General features: G+C 42.5%; 1 protein-coding gene across 1 annotated transcript; it reads left to right on the top strand.

The window, feature by feature from the left end:
* The first annotated feature begins 14,325 nt into the window (after positions 1-14,325).
* On the top strand, positions 14,326-24,714 carry si:dkey-33c12.4 (hsp70-Hsp90 organizing protein 3). Its single transcript, XM_030771181.1, has 18 exons — positions 14,326-14,477; positions 14,870-14,913; positions 15,142-15,205; positions 15,875-16,044; positions 16,156-16,248; positions 16,363-16,431; positions 16,538-16,720; positions 16,864-17,022; positions 18,039-18,111; positions 18,229-18,319; positions 18,610-18,751; positions 21,123-21,227; positions 21,510-21,600; positions 21,853-22,018; positions 22,146-22,220; positions 22,989-23,091; positions 23,294-23,406; positions 24,020-24,714. Exons 1-18 carry the CDS (start codon positions 14,450-14,452, stop codon positions 24,177-24,179), a joined length of 1,929 nt encoding a protein of 642 aa, XP_030627041.1. The 5' UTR covers positions 14,326-14,449; the 3' UTR covers positions 24,180-24,714.
* The last annotated feature ends 1,310 nt before the right edge of the window (positions 24,715-26,024 follow it).

Genomic DNA, 26,024 nt, shown 5'->3' with positions numbered 1-26,024 from the left:
ACACTCACCCTGGAGTAGCATTCAGCTCCCTCTATTTCATATGCAATATATGATTCTTGTATAGTATCGCAGTCATTCCCACAACCTATGTTCTGCAGCCTATATTCAACATACTAGAACAAAGCAATTAGAATATTTAGTGACCCATTAAGTCTAGTGTTTGCATAACGATATGAACTGTAAACTCTTTGCATTACTTTTTCTTTAACTGGTCTCGATCTCTAGAACTAGTTCAATCTGTAGAGCTATGAGCACAATAAAACTATTCTTTTGATAAATGTCTATATATAATCCATCTTGCATGGCCAATTACATACAAAACCAGTATTTGAGAATATCTAGGCTGGCTTTCTTGTCACCAGGGTCTGTATTCAGATAGAAAACAGGCTTCACTTGGCCAATCAGGAGATATATAATTTAATCCATTACCTTTTAGTCAAAAGACCAGTTCAACCTTTGGTAACATTAAGAAGTTAAAGAACAGACAGCATTTTGTCAAAAGCTTCCAAGAGGGACATTTATTTAAATACATAAAAAATATTATAAAAGTATTTTGTTTATGTAGAACAAACTATGTAAGCAACTAAATTCTTTTGTTGACATAATCTTTTAAGGCATTGCTGAAATGCTTTAAAACACACATACACATTACAGAAACACACACACACACACACACACACATACACGGATGAGCGTGGATCAGGAGACTGTTTAGATTGATCTCTAGAACAGATAAAACGCTGTAAGATAAAAGACTATTAAAGCTGGATTCCTGTCAGTCGTTTCTTTTATTGAATGCTGCATTGGTGGCTAAAAAAGTCACTGCCATGGTGTTCTCCTCCCCAACACACGATTAGTCACTCTCTGTATCAAAACACACACACAAAAAAAACATTAAGATTAACAATATAAACACTTCAAAGTGTGACTGATTGTACTTTGATATAGCATTATGCATTGCACTGGCAGTCTGGTCCACATTTGAATGTTAATGTCTGTATCTTGCTCAAGAGACAAGTCAGAGCTTTTTATATGTGTGTGTGTGCATACCTTGTTAAAGAGTTGAGCATTGAGACGGTAGGAGCGATATTCTGCTCTTCTCTTCTCCTCTTCTCTTCTCTTCCGGACTTCTGGGAGTTGGGCATAAATTCTGAGAGGAAACACCATTGGGCATAAGCCACAAACTCTCTTCAATAATCATTAAAATGTCACACAGTCAGAACAATACACACAGCAGAGCGCCGGGAGTACATAAAGCTCATTATTTCCAAGTCGCTGGCCGTTGTGTAATTTTCTGAGCTGGTCTAAATTCTTTCCTTTAAAAACAAGGTCACTGTTTTTTTTCTCTTATTGGACCTGACTTCAGTCACAGAGACACACACACCCTCCTACCTCCTTTGTCTGTCTGGCCTTTCTACTTTATGAGTGTGGCCTGTCTCTCTTGAGCCACTGACAGCATGGAGGAGAGGAGATGAAACAAGACCATGTAAACACTCAAAAACTTTAACATTCGTTTAGACAAACCACTATGGTTTACAAGACCTACGTACATAGACATTCAGTACCACAGGTATTTACCACAGAAACTCATGATAATACAAATCAATACAAAAAATACAAAAAAAAAAAAAATGATATTGTGCTTATTACAGGCTCATCACAAAACACTGATAGTTCAAACATGAGTAGCAATGTGTCTAGTGTCATAAATTATGGTGTTACAAAGAGCTTACTGTTTGGATCTCTGGACCATCTCTTTCTTTGGGATCACTCTCAGAACAGGAGCAGGAGCTGAGGACAAGTGACAGGTCATTCCAGTACAATTCTTACACTTCCTGTTTTTTTTTGTTTGTTTGTTTTTGTTTTTAAATATGGCCTTTTTCTGCCTCTGGAATTGAACCCTCTGACTTTAACTGGGTGTCCGTGCCAAGTGACGCACTTTATGTCTGTGTTATGGTTTAAGGTTTTCAGTTTAATGTCTGAGAGCTGGTTTGTTCCAGAAGCGAACGGTTACCTGGTACAGGCTGAGCGGAGCCGAGCCCTGGTCGGTTAAAGAGTTCCTCTCTCTCTCTGTTGAAGACCGTTTGAAGCTTCCTTTCCTCCACCAGCAGGAACAATCTCTTCACCCGCTCCCGTGAGCGAGACACAAATTCCGGCCGGCGAATCTCCAGCGCCTCCTGCAAGAGCGTGCACAGCTGGATTACTTTTTTTTTTTTTTTTTAATCTGGTGAGAACTTCAGCACTTCTGTGTTGAAATGTAGGAATGTTGCTTTGGGTGTTTGGGAAAGAGACAGAGAATAGTCATACGGTGGCAGTTTCATTCTGAGAGGTTTAAGTATTCATAACTTATCATCATGTCTGAAATCTACAAACAAAACGTTAAACCCACCTGCAGTGAGAGTGGAAGCAGGGCAGACTGTCTGTCCTGAGGCTCTACGTCTATGACTGTTTTAGGCTCTGACACGGTCTGTCTCTCCACGTGAATCTGCCGCTCTCTAAGTGGCTCTCTCCGTTTGGTTCTGCTGTATGGCTCAAACCAGGCACGGCTAGGGAGCGGAGCCGACTCGGTCTGTGGTTGGTTCTCTTTCCGAGCCTCGGGCCTCGTCAGCTTCATCTCATCGGTGGAAACAAACCATGACACTCCTTACAGAGTGAACAACAGACACAGATACGTTTAGGAGGACTGAATCATCTTACGCCTGGCCACATCTCCCACACGCACACGTACCTTGTGGATAGCACTGCGCCTGGTTACCCCTGCCGAGGTTCTCCTTCACTGAGCCCTGCTGAGAGGTCTGGGTGGAGGAGGAGGTGCTGGATGAGGAGGTGGTCCTGACATCCCTCGTGCTGCTTGGTGAGGGAAAAGTGGTGCCTACGTCCCGTGTGTGTTTGCGTGTTCCGTTACTCACTATTTCCAGATCACCTGAGAGGAGAGGACAGATTCCAACACGCGTGTAAGCTACGTTCCTTCTTTCTCTTTCACGCGTCTTTATTTCTTTTCTCCTCCGTCCTTTTTTTTTTTTTTTTCTTTTTTGTTCTCTTTAAGACCTTAATGGTGTGTGTTGCTGCTGGGTAACATACCTGCTTGTATACCTCTGCTGATAAGTTTGACCTTTGGCCTCTTGGCACTGATGGGATGTGCAGGTGCCCTTTGGGAGGTGATGGAGTAAGTGCTTGAGGAGGAAACACAGCCAGTGGAAACCTGAAAACACCACACACACACACACACACACACACACACACACACACACACACATACCCACATAAAGAAGTCAACTAAAACTGTGTATTCCAGCATAAACACATACAGCTCTCCAACAACACAGCTGTGCTGCCTTAACACACACAAGTGAGACCGAAAAACTTGACTGTCCCCCCCACTAATTAGCCAATAAAGGGATGTCTTACAGAGGACTCATCTGTGCTGATGGGTTCTGTGGTAACAGGACCGGGTTTCGGGTTGGCTTTGCCCCGCCCTCTTTTCTGCTTGTTGATGGTGCTGTAGAGCCGCGCTAGACTCTCGCTGGCCTTAAACCCTTGACCAGTACCGCCCCCTTCGCCTCGGGTCACGACCCTATGAGGTCCGAAAGCCCGGAGCAGGCGCTCCGTGTCGATGGTGGATCGGCTGCTGCTCGTCTCCATGGAAACGCTAACCGAATCCTCTCTCTCCGCGGGACAGCGGAGAACGTTCTCAGAGCCGTCCTCGTCTGTCGTCGGATTGGACGGGCCGGGCTCTTTCTCCCACGCCGTCGGTACGACTCTTCCCCTCGTCGTTCCCTGTGCCCTCTGGTCCTTGGTGCTTGCTGTGGTCTCCTTCGCTTGCACGCTCATCCTTTTAAGCACCCTCCCTTCAGTCATCCCTCTGTCTTCTCCTTCCCTCTGGTGCTTGGCAGATGTTTGACTGTGTGAGGGGTGTGCATCTGTGAGTGTGTGTGGAGTGCTGTGTATGAGGCGGGACAACCGCTCTAATCTCTCCAGTACAGACGCCTCTCCTTCATTGGTGGGACGTGTCTCCTCAAGGCTCCACCTTTCGCAGAAACGATGCCACAGTTGGTCCAGAGAGCTGCCGATCTGCTGAGACAGGTCCTGGGCCCTGAGTTCCTGCCTCTCCCTGTCATTCAGATTAGAACTTCTGATTGGCTGGCTCAGTCCAGGCTTATGCTGTAAGAAGGCACTATGCTGATGTTGCAGGCTGTCCATACTGTAGTCTGGCTCCATATGCAGAGGGGCAAACTCTTCCTCTTCCTCTTCCTCCTCTCCTTGCACTGTGCTCCTCTCAGTACCATGGGCTGGTCTGAGTGTGACCTTCTGGACTCTGGCAAGGTCATCTGGAGCTCTGGGTGCACTGAACTCAAGGCTGTCATGAACATTGACAGTGTTACCACGGTTATGTGCTGAGGCCCTGGGATCCAGAAACTCCTTTGCAGACATACTGGTGCCTGAGAGAGAGAGAGAAAGAGAGAGAGAGAGAGAGAGAGAGAGAGAGAGGGAGGGAGAAACATTAAACTAGTGTATTATATTACCTTTTTTAAGGTCCTTGAGCTGTACGTTTCTTAAGTGCATTTGTGAATGCCTGTCTCTCTGGGTGTGACTGTTCTTCACCTCTTTTCAGGCCAGCTCTTTTGCTATAAATTCCCTCCTTGTGTCTGGGTGTGATTGTGTCGTCCTCCAGCTCTCTGGAGCCCAGAACCTCAGCAGTGAAACAAGGTGGCACAGCGTCGTCTGATCCTGGAATGAGAGAGAGAAAGTGAGAGAGAGAGAGAGAGAGAGAGAGAGAAAGAAAGTGAGAGAGAGAGACAGAGAAAGAGATAAATGTAGAGGGGGAAAAAAGGGGGAAAAAGAGTGCCATACACTTCAGCAGTGGAGCAGAGAGACTATGTGCCCCTCTGGGCCTGTGGATCAGATGGAAGAGCAGGGTGCATGAGGGTGTCCCTTTCTCTCAAACAAAAGAAAAATGAATAATGCATGAGTGTGTGTGCGTCAGGAGCAGCTGCAGCACACAGAGGGAGGGACTAGAGAGAGAGAGAAAGTGTGTGCGTGAGAGAGAGAGAGAGAGAGAGAAACAGAGCAACGCAGAGGATAGGGGATGAGCGAGAGAGAGGCCATATTTCAAACTGTCCTTTCCAGGAGTTCCCATTACCATAAACGAGCTGAGTGCAATGGTGCACAACAACACTGTGTACGGTCATTAGTGTAGCATGTTACTCACGAGTCATGTTTCTCACATCTGCTGTATATTTTTGTGCTCAGTGACCAATTAGTGTTCTATGATGCACTAAACTGGTCTGTAGAATACTGCATTTGTCTGTAGGGAATTGTAGTGCAATGTACTAAAGTTGGTGGAGTAACACAGTGGTCTGGATGTCTATGTGAGTTGTACAGGAATCTGTGTCGTACCTGTGTGGGAGCTTTCCATGGTAGTATCAGAGCGGATGGGGGACAGCTGTTGATCTGATTTTGGGACATAGAAGAGCTCTGAGCTGCCGTGCGGTTTATATGGCAATAGCGTTGGCATGGCTACAACAGAAAAAGATACAAACAAATCAATAAAGAAGTGTGAGAGAGAGAGAGAGAGAGAGAGAGAGAGAGAGAGAGAGAGCTGCAAATGAATTAAATATGCTGCACATAACATCAGCTTTGACTAATGGACAACACCAAGATGAACAATATGTAATCTTATTAAAAGAATTCTCCTTTCTGAAAATATTCCTACTGTCACTCTTACCTCCTGTATGGATAGATAAAGGCCTAGATGGCCTGGCCAGTCTCTGTGGCGGAGTGAAGGATTGTGGGTATCTGGGGTTGGTTTGGACACTTGTACTGGCTGTCTCTGTATACTTCCATTTAACTGGCTCTCCTTTTTCAGACTGTTGGCCGGAGCTTAGCTGTGTGTCAATATTGCTGCTCAATACAGAGGAAGCTCTAAGTGGAGACACCTCTCTGAAAGTGTTCTGATTGGTCGCTCTGGATGAGTGATCCGCGAGGTGGCCAGTCGGTAACTCCGACATGGCGACGGTGTGAGACGGTCTCTGAGTGCTGCTAAAGGGCGGTTTAGGGGAGAGAGTGAGGTGTATGTGGGACAAGTGAGTGCCTTGGCTCCCAGACGTGTGAATGTCATCCGGGTGAACACCACCTTGCGCCATCTGAGGGTCAACTCCCTCCCGCTCTCTCTCCTCTTGCTCCGTGTTACGTCCCTGTTCCGTCTGCATCTCCTCCTCCCCCATGTTCTCCCTCCCTCTCTCTGAGTCAGGTGCGGACAGGCTCACCCACCCCGAGCTTGGTGCCTTTAGGTTTGCGTCACTGAAAGCTGGGCTGTTGTCAGGTTCTGGAGCAGTGTGTGTGACGCTGATGCTGTTAGTATCTGTATGGTCTGTGTGTCTGAGCAGAGGTTCTGGGTGTGGCTGCGGGGAGGGTGTGCGGCGAGTGGTGGCGATGGTTATGGAGGTGATCGGAGCAGGGGCGCTCAGTCCCTCGCGGAGGGCGATCTGTCGGACTCTTGCTTCGAGGTCCTGGCGCAGGGGCGTGTGCAGAGGAACGCTGGAGTCCAGCGGTTTTTGACTGACTCGCTGGAGCTGTTCCGAGAGGCGATCCTCAGCGTTCCGCATTGCGGCAAACTCCACGGCCTGCTGGGAAACGGGGTCAACGTTCGACGACTGGGCACTGCCCTCAGAGTCTGAACTCCACTGAGACTGACAGAATTAAAAAAAGGCAGGGGAGAAAGTGATTAAACTATAAAAGAAACAGAGACAGAGAGCGAGGTGAGGGAGGTAGATAGAGAGAGAAGTACACACTTCAAAAGCACCTGCTTTTTGCAGCATGCAAGAATCAATCACTATGTCACACCCAAACAGTGTTACCTTATACACACACCGCCTGCATGGTCCGTAAAGCAATCTGTCGCCATCAAAGACATGACAGTGGTATTACAAATTTCACATTTAACCTGCTCCAATAACGTCACACACCAGTCTGTAGGTCGGCGTGTTACCTTGGTTTGTTTGCCATTGAGAAGTAGTTCTCTTTTTATCTCCTCTATTCTCTCTCGATCCTCTGTGTTAAGGTCTAAAGCCTCACACTGTCGGCCAGAAATCTTCATCAGGATCCACTCTAAACAGAGAGAACAAAACTCTATCAGTTCATTTTATTAATAATTACCAACATCAACATTTTAATATTAACATGAACAATAAAAAATCTGATCAGTCAATCAGTTCAACACAACACAGCCTTCAGAAATTACATAAGACAGAACTTCATAACTGAAGTTAAAATGGTTGAATACAAAGTTATGAGGGCTTTTATAAGTCAGTCTAATGGAAGGAGAGCACTCTCAGTTTCTGATTGAAGGTCTGGTATGATGCATCTCAGACAATTAGGATGCTTACCTCGTGCTCGGCTCTCCTCAGGGTCGCTGGTGCTTGGGCGGCTCGTAACCATGGAGATGGGTGACTCAGCCTGCAGTAGGCGTGCAACTCTGGCAGCCAGTGAGCTCTCGCTACTGCTGTCGCTAAACGCACCCAACTCCTCTTCCACCGGACTACGGGTGGCGCTGTCCTCAGATGAACACATCACTTCACTGTCGGTCCTCTGTCCCGGGTTCAGCTGAAGGTTTGCAGCTGGTGAGGGGCCACTGACCTGCGGAACAGATGGGCGTGTAGGCCCTGCCTTGTCTGGATCTGCAGCACTGCACCCCTCAGGTTCCGCCCTCCGAGGAGTAACGCAGAGGTCCCGAGACTTCAGATTCTCCTCTCTGCCAAGACCAAGACCAGAGAGGCTGCTGGTCTGGGCGGGTGTCTGGAGAGGCCCAAAGGAAGAGGAACTCTCCCTCAAGGCGGAGTCTGAGGACGAACGAGCCCAAAGCAGAGAGAGATTGCCACCTGTTGAGAGTGAAGAGTCGTCATGGTAACCTTGAGTGTACCTTCTGAGAGACGTGAGGGAGGTGTCGCTCTCTGAGAAGCGGTGGGAGCCAGGAGAGGACGCCAGCGAAGTGTGGCCAGAGACTAGGGTCTGTGCACGACCCAGTAGGCGTCTGATCTCCTGCAGGGTGCCAGAGCCTACCAATGATGAATCATCTTTCTGCGCATCGTCACGGGTCCCATGGGAAGGAGCTGCCCCTGGGCTGAGCTGTGCAGAGAGGCCATAACTCCCTTCACGGTGGAGCACAGGGGTAGCCTCAGAGTGTTCGTAGCTTGAGGGTGGGATGGGGGTGTCCATGGCCTGAGGTGGAGTATGTGCTTGTGGGGGTGTGTCTGTCTGGCAGACAGCCATCCTAACTCTCCCCTTACTGACCGGCAGGTCTTGATCAGTAAGGAGCATTACGGGCTGGTGGGAGGCACTGGAGTCTGCTGAGGCCAGACTGGAACTGGAATGGCCATCCTTATGTGGGCTCCCACCTATACAAATGAACAACACATCTCAAACAAGAACCAGCAAGTGCAACAGCTATACCTACTTAACATTAATTCTCTACAGCAGTACTTCTACGGCATCAGATTCCCCCCCAACTGCATTACTGGCTTAACAAAGTGAAAGCTTGTGCACTATGATGAGGACCATGTATATGTATGTTAAATCATAAGATTGAGTATATTGAAATAGACTTCTTTCACACAGAGTAAAGAGAAAAAAAAGGTTTTGATTAACCATTCTGCCACTGGGTGGGTTTAAGACTGTATACCTTCTGATGGTTGTGTGCTCTTGGTGGGGGTTCCTATAGAGCCTTTGACTGTGCAGAGATCAGTAGGAGAAAACTCAGGCTCTCTGATTGGTCCTCGTGGGATGAATGGAGTCAGTATTGTTGAAGGTGATTGGTCAATCCCCAAATTATGAAGATATAACTATTAAGGAGAATGAATAGAATTCAGTGTTGAAAATTACACAGAAAGTTATTTTCAAATCAAAGCAGGTACTTGTAAAGTGCGATAATGCATTACATAAAATGGTGTTAACTCACCGGGATCCTGTCCTCTATGTTCAGTTCATTGTGTTGTGGAGGGGATGTCGGTTTCGATGTCCAATAAGGGACGTAGTTATCCACCTCCAAACTCACTACTGAGGAAGCTGCACCCACTGATGCTCTTAAACTCTGTCCACCATGGAAACTGCCCTGAGAGCTTGAGAGAACGCTGCTCAATTCACGACTTGATGACACATCACTGAAGTGACCCAGGCCGAAGAAAGGAGAGGGAACGGAGAGGCCATTTCCCGGCTGGGCAGCTGGGTTTTGTTCTTTCTCTTCACCGGAATGCCGTGACGTCTGGCCGCTGGAAGAATCCGCGGCTCTCCTGATTTCATCAGAGGGCGCTGCTCGGATGTTCTGGCCGTGTGGAGGCGCGTCTTGCTGGGCAGAGGTGATTACTGTGCTGAGGGAGGAGTGAGAGTGAGAATGAGCGAGAGGAGACGCTGAGGAATGTCCGGCACCAGCTGCTCCGCCCACAGCATCCCCACGCTGAGGAGAGCTGGCCCCAGAAGTAGAAGGACCTTGGTGGGGATGTGGAGCCTGACTGCTGGAGGCTGACGCTGTCTCTTTCACAGAGGTCTGCTGTTGGAATGTGCGATTCAGTGATTCAGACACAGAGACCTGGGCGTTCCTGTTGGGAGACACGCCTCCAAACCCCTGTAGGGACAAATTATCATAAAGCGATCTGTTTGAACTTTGATTGGCTTTCCAGGCGTCAACTTTTTGAATATAGTTCAGGCTTGGGAGAGAGCGCACCCTTACTGCAGCTAGTTCAGACGGTTGATCCCTGACTCCCGTGTCCGAGAGACAAGTTTGAACCTCAGCGGTCGGTGGGTCAGGTGGAAATACGTCCTCTGCAGCAGGCAGTGTGTTGGAACCCGTTTGAGGGGTTCCTTGGTTTGGAGGGGAATGTAAATTGGAAGTGGTCTTTGAGGAGGAAGGAGATACTTGGGTATCTGGAGTGTTCAGATCAAGAGAAAGCACCACGCTTGCTTTGGATGAGCTGCTCTTTGTCGAGCAAGTAGGCGCAGCTGCAGTTTCTGGGCAAGAGTCTATGGGTGAGAGTTTGGTCAGAGCAGGTGGACCTCTGCTGAGGAACACAGCAGGTGTGGACTGGGACACAGGCATTGAACTTAAAAAGGAACCATCTGCTGCCATCTGGTTCCCTGAGCTCGAGAGGTCTCTCTGCAGCCCCAGTGTGCGAACCATGCCTCCTGAACCTGACCCTCTAGGGGTCACGCACATTCCACTCAGGGTGGCTTGGCTCTTGGTCCAGTGCTGAGTGCCTAGCGCAGAGATGCGTCCTCTCTGACTCTCAGACTGTAGCTCCTTGAAGAGCGCATCATCGCTCTGGTTCGGAATCAGGTGAGATGAGCGAACAGTGATGTTGGAAATGTCTGACATGCGTGAAGATGAAGTGCCTGAGACTCTCCCCGTGCTCTTAATCTGAGTTGATGAAGATGAGGAACCACCACCTTGTGGCTGCTCTCTGTTCCCTGTTGGTGTGGACTCTACTGTCTCTACCTTAGCACTATCAGACATTACCTCAGGGTTGGGGTGATATTGGGATGCAAGCTCTGGTTGGTCAGCTGATGAAACAGTTTGTCTCAGGACAGCGTTAGGTTTGTTTGGTGCAGGTTCAGTTTGGTTAAGGGCAGTCTCAGAGGCTGAGGAAACTGCACTGCTGCTGCTAACAGCCACACCCATGTCTTTTTCCAAGAGCTCTAATAATGAGCGAGCAGGCACAGCCTCATTCAGAAACCATCCTGCATCTTCCGGACGAGGACTGTCAAGAGAACTCCTCTCCTTTCCCTCCATCTGTCGCTCACTCTGTTTGTCCTCCACTAAGACAACACCGCTCTTCTGTCCTTCATCACGCCTCGGTGTGGCTTGGTGATGGTCGCCCGGAGACAGACTGTGCTGCGAGAGTGAGCAGGAGCTACTTTCACCTTCAATCAATGCAGCTGTCGCTCCCAAAGGATGCTGGGATAGAGAGGCTTGGTCAGGAAGACTGACCTCATGTGAAATCCTAGGACTCTTCTCAGAGACCACAGAGAGGTCAGGATATCCCCTATACAAACAAATACATGCACACACTCTCTTTAGAGGAGTCTCAACAACATCAGAATACAGTTAAAGAGGTTTTCTTATTTCTGCTTTTGGACACTTTAGTGTAGCTGTTTATTTATCAATTTTAATTCGCATAAATGGTAATCTCTGAAATACTCTAAACACAACAATTACTATCAAACTATTACCATTACTATTACTATTACTATCTTGTAAACTTGAAATTGTAAAGAATCTTTCTTTCTTAATCTCGGTGAGGGATTCATTCGCTCTATACTGTCTATCTAATAACTAGAAAAATGTCACTCATACCGAAGGGGGGCAAACTCTGTGTCAGTCTGCTGAAACAGGGTCGAGTCAGAGGGGAGGTCAGAGGGGTTGTCAGGGCATGGTCTGAGGGTAAATGCAGGAGAGAGGTGGCTATCCTGAAACTCTGACAGGAAACAAAGCACAAAATGGAGTCAATATAGCACAAATGCATTTCAGTGTGAGAAAATCTATAGGTCCTAAGGATACATATTTCGAGTTCAGTCTGTGTGCTGTTATAATCTAGAGTATAGTTTTGTGGAGTACAACACTCTTTTTTTTTTTTTTTTACTGATTTTTGTTTACATTATAGCATCTTAGTTATGTAATGTCTATGTTTCCTGGTAACAGGAGATGATGTTTTGGCACTGTGTACCTAGTTGGAGGGACTGAGATCTGTCAACAAAAGGCTGTGTGTTCCAGTCCTGTGAGGTGGATCCTGGACTGATGGGGGCGCCCTGTTGACTGTAAACCTCAGCAGAAGTGGTTGATGTTTGGCCAGCTAGTTTACCTGGGTCCTCTTCTGCTTGGAGCTGGTACCATGACTCCATTTCCTGCAAAGTTTTCAAACAGGACTAATATTTAAGACACGAACAGGCTTGAATGCACCATCAAGGGAAACTCTTGAGTAAAACTGCATTAAAACTAGGAACTATTAGCTGTATGACAGCAATATTAAAATCATGCTGTGGTACACCAAACCTGGGGATCTTTTTGGACGCTTACATCTAATTACATTTGTAAATGCTCTTTTGTTGTGAAAATGACTTTCTTGGCTGAAATAATACTCTTAATAAGACTCTTGCAGGCACAGCAATATTGTTTTCCATATAGCTGAAAGCAATTTCCCACAAATCCTGCAGGAATCCCTCAAATTTGCCCAACCAAACAGGAGAGGCCTGCATACAAAGTGTTGGTTTACACAGGCAGTATTCCTGAAAATGTTAAAACTGAAACCAGAGAAAAAGAATATGAAACCTGTTTGCTTTTTAAATTTCAATATTTATCACTTCTGCATACTCTGGTTAATATACATCAATCATTGTGGCCCATGCTTTTTAAAACATTTTTTGAAGCATAGCGTGACTAATGCACACATGTACACTGAAGATCAAACTAAAGAATCGGTGAGAAAGAAAATCAAGCAAAAGTGTGTAAAATTACAACTCGGAAACGATAAAAACAAAACAAAACAACACTGACTTTTCCTGTTTTCCACATTTTAATTCTGAAAGGAACATACGTTCACACACGACAGCTCAGGAAGAAAGAACTATCTAACTTAACTGTGGTCAGATTAATCAAAAGCGTAGACATGACTCCTGCATACAACAATCTCTCTTTGCACTATTCGCAACAGCGAATTGTCAGACGTACAAGGTGCACAGCAAATTTGACGGTGTTACATGAGAGTTACATATATATGACTACACATACGAGGTAAACATTTGTTATATCGGACGAAGGTCTATAAAAACATCGAAAACTAGCAATTCTGTCTATGACAAATTTAGTAACAACGATGACAGAGCGGCGAACTCAAGGAGACTTGTGTGCAGACGAGCACTGGCAAATCTCTTACAATTGCACTATTAACATTTCTGAAATGTGAGATGAGGAGACGAAATTCATTGTTATAGCGCGTGCAAATGACTAGGTTTAGTCAAATAACTAATCTGACACACTCTGCAAAGTGAGGAAAACATTCACTAAAGTTGTTACCCGTGTTCAGTTTGGAGACTTACAACACAGTACATAAACGTTTGTATTTACTCACAACACACAATACAGGACATAACCGTTTGTTTTTATGTATATAGTTCCCTAAGCTGATCATACATTAGCCTATATACATGATGCAGCAAAAGTCACTGGATTATAATATCCATTGTAAAACTGGGTTATTGCTGGGTCTAAAGTGATGGTGGGGTGGACCGTAAACGCAGGTGCTGAACCTCCCTGAATCAGATTTTCCAGTGTAGAGTGTAATTAGCGTTAAGATTCTGAGACATTCCACAGTTAGTCTAATTCAGTAGTGTCTGTGGACCAAACACTGGAAATGAGCTAACAGTTAGCCAACTTTCAGATCTCTGATGAAAATGCTAAATATTTTCGAGCGATATCCTATTCAGCTGGCTATGAGTGGCTTTAAAAACTACAAACTAAAGGACAGAAAATATTTTCAATACTCATCAAGAATAAACGCTTGTTAACATTTAGCGTCTTCACTAATCTGTTCACTTGTTGACAGTTTGAGGTGCTAGCCACCAGCTAAACTTTATACTCAACATGCCATTTAACACAATCAGGAGTTTTTTTTAGCTTGTTGTGAACTGACGTAACACAACTGGACAAAGCAATGACTTCTCCAGCGAATTAATATCCTAATGCAGTCTGAATGCAGCGTATAAATACTTAGGCAACTTACTCTGCTGACATATTCGTCAGGTGGTTCTAGGTGCTCCATCTTGCTAGTAAGTAACCGTCGAGCGCTTGCGCCTTTCGGTAACTGTTCGTATCCAAGCAAGGTTGCCAAGCAAGCAAGTGAAGCCCGGAAACTTGCGCGGGAGATTCGAAAATGTAACTGCTTCACTATTTCACAGTGACACCTGCAGGTTTGGAATGGGCCCATGAACTGTGCAAAGCTAATGTGCCTGCATTTGTTTATACTTGCCTTGCCGAAATATTCATTTTTGGTTCTTTTGGGTCACCTAAAAAAAGAAAAAAAGAAAAAGAAAAAAACTCTCTCTTTGCATTTTACATGAACCGTTCAATTTAATGTCTTTTCCCTTACAAAATGCCATCGGACATCATACACTCCAGAGTCAAAGATAGAACCCAAAGATTATCAAAGCTCTCTAAGACCAACATCTCTACTTTTTCATTTCAAATTTGGATTAAATAAATATTCAAGAGGACAGCCACTCGTGCTGGGAGGGGGGAGCGCATGCGTGTAACTGTTGGCAATGTTCAAAGGTGAGAGGGATGGCTAGGAGTACGTGTGCGTGAACTCCGAGAGCTATGAGAACATTAAAAAAAAAAAATACATATCCTACTAAACGTTGTTTCATGTGGAATTGACAGTAACAAGAATCATATAAATAGAACGCAATAATGACAAAAAGGAACCTCTGGCCACAAGGTAAGTCTATTATTTTAGTGGCTAATACAAACAGCTGCTAACTTAGGCAGAGCTAATATGAACGCATGAAGTGTCACTGAGAAGTTTTGAACAACTGGTCTCTCAGATGAATAGTTTTGAGGTTCACTTGGTGTTCCTTAATTTTTCGACGGTAATGTAATCTTCTCTGGGATTTATAGTTCGCTTCTTAATTACACTCAGTTTTTCCAGAATATTTACAAGTTGATGAAGTTTATTAGCTTGAGCGAGAAAAGAAGTACGAGGAGAAGTACGTTTTATTAACTTGACATTTGAAAAAAGTTTAAAGTCGCGGAAAAAACTTAACGTATCGTTTTAGAATTCAGTTTAATGTACAAAATGTCAAATTCTGTTTTTGTTGCGTGTCTTTACAGACTACTTCCGCATGCCCGGAAACGTACCTTTATTGCATGCGCATGTGAGTAACATTATTTACATTATTTACTAATTAAAAAAAAAAAAGCTGATATTCCTTATATAATTCTGTATTGTCACATTCGTATAGTTTAATGCCAAAAGCTCCAGAATTACATAACTGTGTGTTATAGAGGATTTGTCTTTAAGTCGACCCCAAAGAACGAACTCAAGTTTTAGCCACTGTCATCTGGCGTATGAGGTTGTTGATGTTTGTTGTTCTATTTCACAGGATGCCGTGGTGGACGTGATCAGATTTGGCAGGATGTTAGACTCACTAAGTTATGGATTTGGTGGTAAGAGCTAGATGTCTAACCATTGATGTTTAATATTCATCCTGTAGTTTAGGTGTCTAACCAACTGACAACTGGCCAGAGGAGCTGCCTGCGTGCGTTTTGTATTCTCAGTGCCCCAAAAGCTGAGACATGTGAAACCGGCTCTTGGACTTTAGACTGATAATTACGGACGTCATTAGGAGCTGCTTATGTTCACATTGTCTTATAAGCAACACCAAGTCATAGGTTTAGGCATATTTGTTATTTGTTCATTTACTAAACTTCCAACTTAGTCTGTACTTTTAAATGTATGACAAGTTTTATTTTAACATTTTATTTTCCATTACTGTTACCTGAATAATAAGGTCAGCGATCATATGCTAATCTTTTGTAAATTAATTAAATTGGGATTTGCCAAAAGCTTGGTATTTGGGAAATGCATCTAACCCTTGGCTTTATAAGTCATTTGTCTTTTATTCAGTTTATAAATGGTTTAAAATGTAATTTATGTGTTCTCTTCACCGCCCACTTGTAGCAGTAGAACTTTTAAGAACTTGTATGGCATGAAGACAGACATTTTTTTGGATTATTCGGATAAACACGTTAGATATATGTAGGATTATGAAAGCTGTTGGGTTAACATAGCTTTCAATTTGGACCATTGTTTCTCTATTTGTGTCTCTGGTCTAGATGGCTTTCCAACCGATTTTCAGGAATATGTGGAATCATCGGATGAGGACGATCTTGATGTACAAAGCGATAAGAAATACTGTGGTTTCCCTAACAAATTCCTGGACAAAGGCTCACGAAAACCGCAGTCAGCTCTCACCGCCAGAAGATCAAACCACCTCTCAGCTGAGGTCAGAATAGTACATGTTCATTTGCAATATCTTCTGCCACATCAACTTCCAGTGCTGCTTTCCAATGTGCAGAATACATTGTTTTTTTTAAATCAGACTTTGATATTTCAGGAGAAAGAGGAGAGAGAGAGAAAAGCTAAAGAACTTTTAGATGAGGAAGAAAGACTTAAGAAAAAAGCAGAAAAGAAAAAACAGAAGAAAATGGTAAGTGCGCTCAGGAAACATCTGTTATCAGAGTAACTTAGAGTCAAGTCTTAAAAATATATATTTCATACTCATCTTTCGTTCAGCATTTGAAGAGCTTCCTTCTTTTCTCAGAGACAGAGAGAAAGACGCCGTCTGGAGAAGATGGAAAAGGAGGATGCAATACAAAGTAAAGATAATCAGGTGAAAAAGTTTGAATTCATGTTTGTAGACATTGTTGCTCAGTAATTGTTTTGATGTCAGTGTTGAACGCTGAATTTTTCTTTTTTTTCTGTGTTTTGTTGTACAGGCTGATCTGGATTCGGAGAAGCCGAAACCCACTGATAAAAAAAGTGACAATATAGATGAAAAAAGTAAAAGTGTAGTTGTTCCCCCTGATCCTGACTCATCAAAGAACCCTGCAGCAGACGATAACAGTAATAGTAGTGACAGTGAAGATAAAGATGAGTCCAGCTCAACTTGTGAACCAGAGGTGGGTGTGTGGTGATGCGTTTGGTTTACATGTATTTATGTATTCAGTGCTGTAGAAAGCACAGTTGCCAATGGAAAGCATCAGCAAATGAACTCCTGGGATTTTTAGTGTAGTATATGTGTTGTAATGTGTTTTTGTTTCAGGAGTTGGACATGAACAGCTGCTTTGTGTCAAATGCAGCGGCCATTGCAAAACGTAAACTCGAGAAGAAATCGAAAAGCGAAAGGAAACCAAAGAAAGAAGAGAACTCTGGGAAACAGTGTGTCGTGGAGCAACAGGGTGCGTCGGAGCTGCAGACACAGGTGAGAGAGAGAGTTTTAATGGGGAGAAGGAACATAAAGGAGTATTTAAAAGGGGACGAGGGGGAGGAAATAGAGGGTTTTGGAGGGGGAAAAAAGACCAGGTCTCAAGGAACAGAGACAATATTTGTATGGAACTTGCTGCTTGGATAACTTAACATATACATTTGTGTTGATTGTTTTGGTAAATCCTCAAGATACACTTACAAACTACCCTTCTCCGTAAATATAAAAAATTAATGCTGTGTTCTAGAGATGGCATAAAGAGATGGTTATGGCTGTGCAGAAATCCAAAAGATAAAGAGAAAGCCCAGTATCAAGGGGAACATAATCTTAGGTGTTATTTAAAAAATGGAGTGTGATACAGTATAGCGTTATTTTCTCCTAATAGGCCAGCAGGAGGGAGACATGCATGACAACTATAGCTATGATTGCAGGATGTCACACCTGTTTTACGCAAACATGCTAAACCCAAGTCACAGTACAATGTGCACAATAGTGACTTGTTTTCAACTGTGAGTGTGATTTGAGATGGAACCTACATACTGCGGGCTCTCCATGTTTGTTTGCCTGTCAGTATTCAGACTGTAGGCCATGATAATCTGGGGCCTTGGAGAAATATTTCCTTACCAAAACAGTCACAGTGTCGCCCCCATTTGATATATAGACTTCCTTTTATACTCCCACTGGAGAAAAGAAAACAAGAGCCGTATGAGGAAAGAGAGCTGTTCACACTCACAGGGCGTAACTCTATGGGGATTGTCCTAATTATGACACCTCACTTAATTAGGAAATCATAAAGGTCACCTCCAGTGGGTTTTTACCACAGTATTCATAACTTTCAAGCCAAAAGAAAATGTTACTTTTAAATACTGTTGTTATTTCTAAAGTGATGAGATGTCCTGATATCACATATACTGTACAACAAAGTAGAAGATGTTGGTTCTCTGAATGATGTGACTCTTTGGATATGGAAGAATAAAGAGTGTGTGTGTGTATTGTTCACTGTTTTATGACAGAATATTAATGAAGAACAGCAGGAAACACAGGAAACAAAACATGACTTTCTCACTAAGAGTGTGGAGCTGGCAGGTGGGTGTGATTGAGTATTGAAACATTAAGATGAATGGTAACTATAAAGTATTCACTGTTGGTGAGCACTCTTTTTTTTTTTTTTTTTTTTTTTTTTTTTTTTTTTTTTCTTTCCAGTTGTTGGTAACCAGTATGCTGCAGTTGGAAATTTGGAAATGGCTGTGAAGTTTTTTACAGATGCTATTAAATACAATCCTAAAGAGTATAAGTAAGAATTATTCTACATATTTTCATCGCCGTCCGAAATTAATTAAACTTTTTTATAAATTTGTTCAAATTCAAAATAGCACACATCTAACTTTATAATTTGGTGGGTTTACAAAAATAAGATAGTTGCCAATACGTAGCTACACTATAAATAATTGATGTTGTTTATCAGTCCGAAACTTCATAAATATGTGTGACCTTTTCTCATTGCTATACAATATCTGTGTAACTCTTCAAATGTTTCTTAAATCAGTGACAGTAACGTGTGTATGTGTGTGAATTCATATATAGGTTGTTTGGGAACCGCTCCTTCTGCTATGAGAAAATGCAGCAATATGAAAAGGCCTTAACTGATGCTGATATTGCTCTTTCTATGAATCCTACGTGGATTAAAGGACTCTATAGGAAAGGAAGAGCACTTGTTGGCCTAAAGGTACGTCTGCCTGAATGTCACCGTCATAAGAACCATTCTGTAAGGTTTAAATATGAAAGAAAAATCACTGTTTATTTTTAATTATTATAAGGGAAAGCATGTTTCGCACCTGCTCCAGGCCCCCACTGTGTGCCATATATTAGATCTGCTTTCAAATGACTGCCCAGTATTCAATGTAAATAACCTCCATAATAGAATGAACAATGTCATTCTGCCTGGCAAAATATCAGTGAAGCACAGTCTCGGGTGCTTGTTGTTAAGGAAACATCAACAAATGTACAAAGATTAGAGGTGGTAACTGAAGCCCATTGGGACAGGGTCAAGTAATAGCACTCAACCTCACAGGTGCACTGCTGAAATTTTGTGGTTTTGTTTTGGTACTCTAAATAGTAATATTGTTTGAATTTCTCATTTGGTTGTGATCCAAAACCGCTGTCTGGAAACTCAGTGTGCACAAATTCTTTCAGAATGTTAAGACTATTGATGGAAACAAAAGAAAGATACTTTGACTTTTGCCCCATTAAAAATCATGCTGCAGTGAATAATTATATTGTTATAATTATAATTATTATTGTAATTAAATATAATTTTGGGGACATTGGAGTCACACGGTTTGATGGGCCATTCCATACCAACTCACCTAGGCCCTCCAGTTCATGTCATGGATTTTCTTGAAAAAATTCATGTGAAAACTTCTGTTAAAATCATGGGATCCTGCTAAATCCTATAGCTCTACTCCAAATACTTTTTTAGTTATGAATTTTTTGAAGTTTGGCCCTTGGAGCTAAATTTCATCATTTTTTTGCCATTCATTGTAAGCTTCACCAATTGCTTATTTTTCCCTAGATTGGGTTGAAATTTGTACTGAACGTCCACTAAACCCCTAAGGCTAATTTGCAACATGAATTCATGTAAATAGTTGTTGTGAATGTCAGTAATCAAATTTAAAAAACATGTTACCTGAACGAAGAATCTTTCATTTTCAAAAATGAATATCTCCACTAGTTTTCACAACCAAATTTTGATTCTGTGTAGTATTAAAATAGTTTCATCACATCTAGTTATTTCGTCCTGCATGAAAAAATTGAGTGCTACAGATCTTGCTAAATATAGCTTCAGGGCAGAAAAAATGACTTTTAAAGGTATTTTGACAGTATATTTTCCCAAGAAGGATCATTTTAATTTCCTTGAAACTTTTTTTTTATGGGAAAGTGTTAATATTCATTGCAGATATATAGAAATATAAAGATGTTATATTGCTGGTTCATCATTTAATAATTTTTTGAAAATAGCTAATTTTTTCGCTGGCTGTAATATTGCATTCAGTGATTTTATGTCATAGGTAGACAATTGTACTATGCTGACTTTCTATCTCTGTTGAGCCTGTTTTTCCTTGGGCTCAGGTAATTTGCAAGTAACAGCTTGCAAATTAATCTTAGTTCCTTAGCTCCAGCGGCATTATACAAGCCAAAATTAAATTAAACACAATTAAATAGGATGCTATGCTATCACAAGTCGCGACTAGCTAGCGAGGCAGAAGGCTAAACAACCGGATTGAGGAATGGCTACTAACTTTAGCTGGTACAAGCCAACTATCTTGCAAAGCAAACCATGCCTATATTTCTCAAACGCAATTGAGTGTGTATAACTAAGTACATTTCATTTTCACACATTTGAAAAAGGGATTCATGCTCTAGTATGCAACAAACCAAGCCATCGCAAGCTGTAACTTGGAAATTTTTCCTGAACCCAATGATAGAACTATATTGATACTACACAGAGTCAAAATTTGGTTGCAAGAAAGTGAAAACTAGTGGAGATATTAATTTTTGAAAATGAAGGATTCTTTACTCAGGTAATGTGTTTTTAAAATTTGATTACTGACATTTAGCAACAACTATGTACATGAATACATGTTGCAAATTAGCCTTAGGGGTTTAGTGGACGTTCAGTACAAATTTCAACCCAATCTAGGGAAAAATAAGCAATTGGTGAGGCTTACAAAGAATGGCAAAAAAAATGATGAAATTTAGCTCCGAGGGCCAAACTTCAAAAAATTCATAACTATAAAAGTATTTGGAGTATAGCTATAGGATTTTGCAAGGTCCCATGAATTTGACAGACTTTTTTCCCATGAATTTTTTCACGAAAATCCATGACATGAACTGGAGGGCCTAGGTGAGTGAGTTGGTATGGAACGACCCTGCTCTTAAACATATCCGTTAGTCAAGATAAGGCGGTTCACGGTTACCATACTGTTTTATGATATGACTTATGTTGCATAATTGTTGAGTCTTAAGTGTGTGCTGTCAGATTATCATTATTATTATTCACCGACTCTGAAACTGGTTATTCGCTTCTTCTTCATTAGCGATACTTTGAAGCTGCGCAGACGTATAAGGACGTGTTGAAGTTGGACAGCACGTGTACAGACGCAGCCCAGGAACTGATGAGGGTACAGATCATGCAACTCATGGTAAGACACAGGTCTGTGTGTGTGTACTGTGTTTCTGATGGCTGTCTCACATCACTCCGAACACAAGATAAACTGTTACAAGAGAACTTCTTTAAAAACAATCATTCCTGCTCTTCTTGCCATTCTTTCTTTTTACAACACTTTACCAAGGGTTTGTAGTTACTTAACAAGAAAAAAAAAACCATCCGTTTGCCTGACTGCTCCCTTGCTCTTGTGCTTACATTGTGTTGTGTTTGTGTGTGTGTGTTTGTGTGTGTGTGTGGTTTTTTTTTTCTCCATTAGGATATGGGTTTTTCAAGAGAGCAGAGTTCTAATGCTCTCATCATTCATGGGACAGTAGAAAAAGCTTTAGAGGCACTCTCTGGCCTGGCATGTAAGAATTCCAGCTCTCTCACTTTGTTTGGTTTAGAGCCATAACTGTCAAAAGCTTTGCCGTTATATCAGGTGGCAAATTAAACAAACTTTTAAGTATGTTCTCAGGTTAAAGTCACTCAGAAACAAGAGTTACTGGGGCAGCCTTAACCTTTTGCTTTGGTATAGAGAAGTTTCTTGTGTCGGCTAAAATGTTCTATCTCGCTGTAAACGTCTCGCGCACGGCTCACTCCTCCGCGGTTTCTCTTTGTAGATAGTTTAGGCACTCCGCCTAATTATAGAGGTGAAAGAGTCGAAGAGGATTGGGTGACTATGGAGAGGAGATCTCAGTCTCCTGCCCACCTCCCTTCCAGAGCAGTCTCTCAGAATCACATCAGAGCCAGCAGCCCCGTCCTGGCTCAAGCCAGACCACCTCAGCCGTAAGAGCCTCTCAAAAATACCTTCCGATGGCTTTTCTGCGATTGCCTTTCTGTATGTCTACATCTCTGAACTCTCCCCTTTTTCACTCCATTTGTGTTGGATCTGACAATTGTGTTTGTATTCTAGAGAACTGTTTCCGGTCTGGGTTGGTGGACTAATAAGTGGAATAACGGAGGCTAAGTTACATGACCTTTTCAGTAGGTAAGTCACTTTTGTCACTCCTCAGTATATTCTCATTAAAAAGTGGCTGTAGAGTTAAATACTAAACTCATATACAGACACACACAGCTTAAACACAAGTGACTAACTTCAGCTTTCAGACTCCTCACTGTACCTGATAGTGAAGTGTCTGTATTAAAGCTGTTGCCCATTGTCATTTTATAATTACTGTGATCCATTTCAGTCAGTGACGCCAAAACAACAATGTGAACTCTTTTCCACAGACCAAACTCTTCTGTGTGGTGTATGAAAAAACAGTCTTTAAAACAAAGGCACTACTGTGGTATAGCAGTTGCCTCTCCTCCCAGAAAAAAAATGAAAGAAAGAAAAAATCTTGCTTTTAGCTCAGTTTTGGGATACTTCACAGGATAAAAGTTCTCATTATCGTAGAAGAACAGTTCCCAACAATGGATTAATGTAACACTATGAATCCAAAACGATGTACTTGCTCTTAATTTTAGCCTGAAAAGATCCCCACCGATCAAATCAACAAGCTGTTTACAACTTCTCTCAAATAGTATTTGACCGTAGAATGTATGATAGAGCCTTCTTAGCTGTTCTTCAGGAAACTCTGTTTAGATAACAGAAGAGAAATGTTCATGTCATTCCTTTTCATTACAGTCCGACATATAAGGACTCAGAAGGGAAAACCCATCACCCTTAAGAGTATGAATCGCAGAACAGAGCCCTCATTCACCACACTGAATGCCTATAGCAATATGCTGAATGAATGGTGTCTGTGTGTTACAGTGCAGGGCCAGTCCACAGTGTGAAAATCTTACAAGGAAAATTTTGCGCGTTTGTGAACTTCACCAGGAGAGAACACTGTGAGAAAGCCATTCAGGATATACATGTAAGTGTCTGTGTGTGTGTGTGTGTGTGTGTGTGTGTGTGTGTGTGTGTGTGTGTGTGTGTGTGTGTGTGCGTGTGTGTGTGTGCGTGCACATGCACGAGTGTGCGTACCAGTGCTCACGTGTATGTGGAATTTTTCACTGTGTGTATGTTTTTCTGTGTATTAGTGGGGTTTTTTTGTTTGTTTTTTTTTGTCATTGTAGGGTCTTGTTTTTGAGGGAACATCTCTTATAGTGCGATATCCCGATAGAATACACACTCATTTGGGTGTGTCCAGAAATGCTAGCACCGACCCTGCAGCTGCTGCAAAGAACAAGTGAGTCTCACACACACACACACACACAATCAAAAAAGGGAGATTTAAAATTATGAAAATTATGTTGAAATGACGCTAGTAAAATTTTCCAATACGTGCCACATCGCGTTGATGTAGGGAGGAACTTTTTGTCAAGAAACACAACCTGTGGTCATTAAAGAAGACTGAACCAGGCTAGGAACTCATACGTTAGTGGGAAAGTTTATTACGAACAGGAGAACAGCTGTTACTGAGAGCCGTGCAGAACACATGCAAACTGGGCTAACGCAGCCGGGTGCCGTTGTGGAACAGCAATTTTTTTTTTTTTTTTTTTGCATATTGAAACTATGTAGTTTCATTTTGAAGCTTGGTTTTTGAAAAAAAACATTTCAGATGTTACGAAAAAAAAAAAAAAAATCAGCAGTGTTAATATCTAAACTGCGCCTCTTTCTGACATTTGCTCCATCGTTGAGTTTGAGTTTGAGTTTAATTGTAATTTAATTTCATTGTAATTCCCGCAGGCATTGAGGTAATAAAACGTGAGGTTTTTCCACATACTGAATGCACATTAAATGTCTCGCTTCCTCTTTCTCTTTTTTTCTCTTTTTTGTCCCTCTCTCTTTCTGCCTCTCAGTAAACGGCTGCCGGACGAGTGCCATTTCTGGAGGACAACAGGGTGTGTAAAGGGAGATCGCTGCACCTACAGACACATCCCAGAGAACAAGGGTATCGATCAAGCCAAGCCTAAGACGAGTGCAACGGATCACATGGTCACCAAAAAGAGATTCGCTTAGAAGTCCATACACAACATAGAGGACAAGGCATTGACCTTAATGCCACCCGGGGGGGGGGGGGGCAGAGATCATATTTTCTCATGTCATTAACCCATACACGTGCTGTCTGTTACCTTAATCACAGTAATGATAAACATCTAAAAATACAAAGATGGATAGAGCATAAACCATGGCTTTTGATATACATTGTCTCATTCTCTGAATTACGGATACTTTACATTTTACTGGAACAATCTTCAGTGTTTCATTTAAAAAGCAATATTATCACTGTGTTCAATGCAATTAAGTTGTCAATTAAACTGGAATGTACCGCAAGTCTGCTCATTTTAGTCCTCATCATCAAAGGTTAAATGTATTCTTTCTGTGAATGCCTGCTTTTCATCAGGATACTTTTAAGTTGTTATCAAGTAAGAGCATTCTGATAATTATAAGTCTTAATCGGGTCTAGTAAGGGGGGGGGGGGACTCGTTCTTTTACCCACCAGAACTTTTGCACCTTGTTCTCTGTTTTATTAGTCAATGTGAAGTTGGTTCAAAATGAACGTTGTACCATGGGTGTAGCCGAATGTAATAAATGTTTTTATCAAACCCCCTTAGTCATTCATTGCGTTAGAATGCAGTCGCATCTTTCGTTACATGATGGGTTGACCATCAGCCGCTTTCCCTTAGAAGATCTAACAAAATCAGCGTAACACTGAATTTCAACAGCAGATATGGTGTAAATTTGAGGACATTTCAGAAGTTAAAACCTGCGTCCAACCTCATATTACAACTTGTCAATTCTTACACCACTCTCAGTGAAGGCTCACATTGCCCCTAATCAGTTCTGTTACATTGGGGTGATGTGATGTGACATGACAAGGGCCGTGTAAGGAATCAGGTATGCACACCTTGCACTTTCGGATAAATTTAGTGACAATAACTGCAGTATCAGAAAATAAACCCTTGTTCCTCAAATGCACTTCTGCTTTCAGCTGAGTTGGTCTGAATATTGGTGTTACACCCAGATATATATTTATAGTGTTTCATGATTTCAATAAACACAGATGCTAATTATGTCAAACCTACTCCGAGCATTTGATAAGTTTGTCTCTGTCAAATACTTCCTCCGTACCAGTTCAGTAACCCTTGTGACCACACGAGAAGAATTACGTCGAGGAAATCTCGTACTACAGTCATGCCCTTCAGATTTGGGTTCAGATCAGCACCGGGAACAACACTACCATAGGAATTTTAAAAACATGACGACGAGCACAGATTCAGTTATTTCTTTCTTTTTAAATACGCTGTAGCTCTTCACCCCTTCATTTCATCTTTTTATGTATTCTATAACTGTCATTAAGATACACTCCAGTGTACGTTCACAAACACCCTACCCAAGAAATAGGCATTTTACTTAAATTAGCAGTCTCCCACATTGACCTTTCATTTGTAAATTTAACGCATTGCTGAGACCCCAAATTAGGGCCCAGCAAAGGGACAACCCGCTCTATGTGGTTCCATGTGCACGGCCCACCTCGTCCCTTAGTTGCCAACCTGGGAGGTACTGTCATACTGCCATGCTTTGTAGAAAGCCCACTGCCTCTAAGGGAGCTGGATGTTAATTGGAGGAGGTCAGACACAGGGACGCTGGTGTATCTTTTCCAAGGGGGCGATAGCAGAGCTGACTCCCAGGGCCTTGAACTCCAGGACAGAGCCCAGTGTTTTACAGAGGAATTTTGTCAAAGGAAACTTCTCTCTCATGGCCAAAAATGTGACAGCTGAAGATGAAGGAATTTACATGGGTACACTTTACACCAGTGCTGAAACTGATGAAACTTCTTTTGAAATTCAATATGTTACTAAT

Source organism: Chanos chanos, chromosome 4 (assembly GCF_902362185.1).
Source record: "Chanos chanos chromosome 4, fChaCha1.1, whole genome shotgun sequence".
Lineage (NCBI taxonomy): Eukaryota > Metazoa > Chordata > Actinopteri > Gonorynchiformes > Chanidae > Chanos > Chanos chanos.
The sequence above is the reverse complement of the archived record's forward strand: the minus strand, read 5'-3'. Positions and strand labels throughout refer to the sequence as shown.

Bases quoted from the DNA above. Each gene is read 5' to 3' on its own strand.
- si:dkey-33c12.4 (XM_030771181.1), top strand. From the start codon at position 14,450: ATGACAAAAAGGAACCTCTGGCCACAAG. The intron at 16,045-16,155 runs GTCAGAATAGTA...TTGATATTTCAG, and splicing joins CAAACCACCTCTCAGCTGAG to GAGAAAGAGGAGAGAGAGAG. The intron at 16,432-16,537 runs GTGAAAAAGTTT...TTTGTTGTACAG, and splicing joins TACAAAGTAAAGATAATCAG to GCTGATCTGGATTCGGAGAA.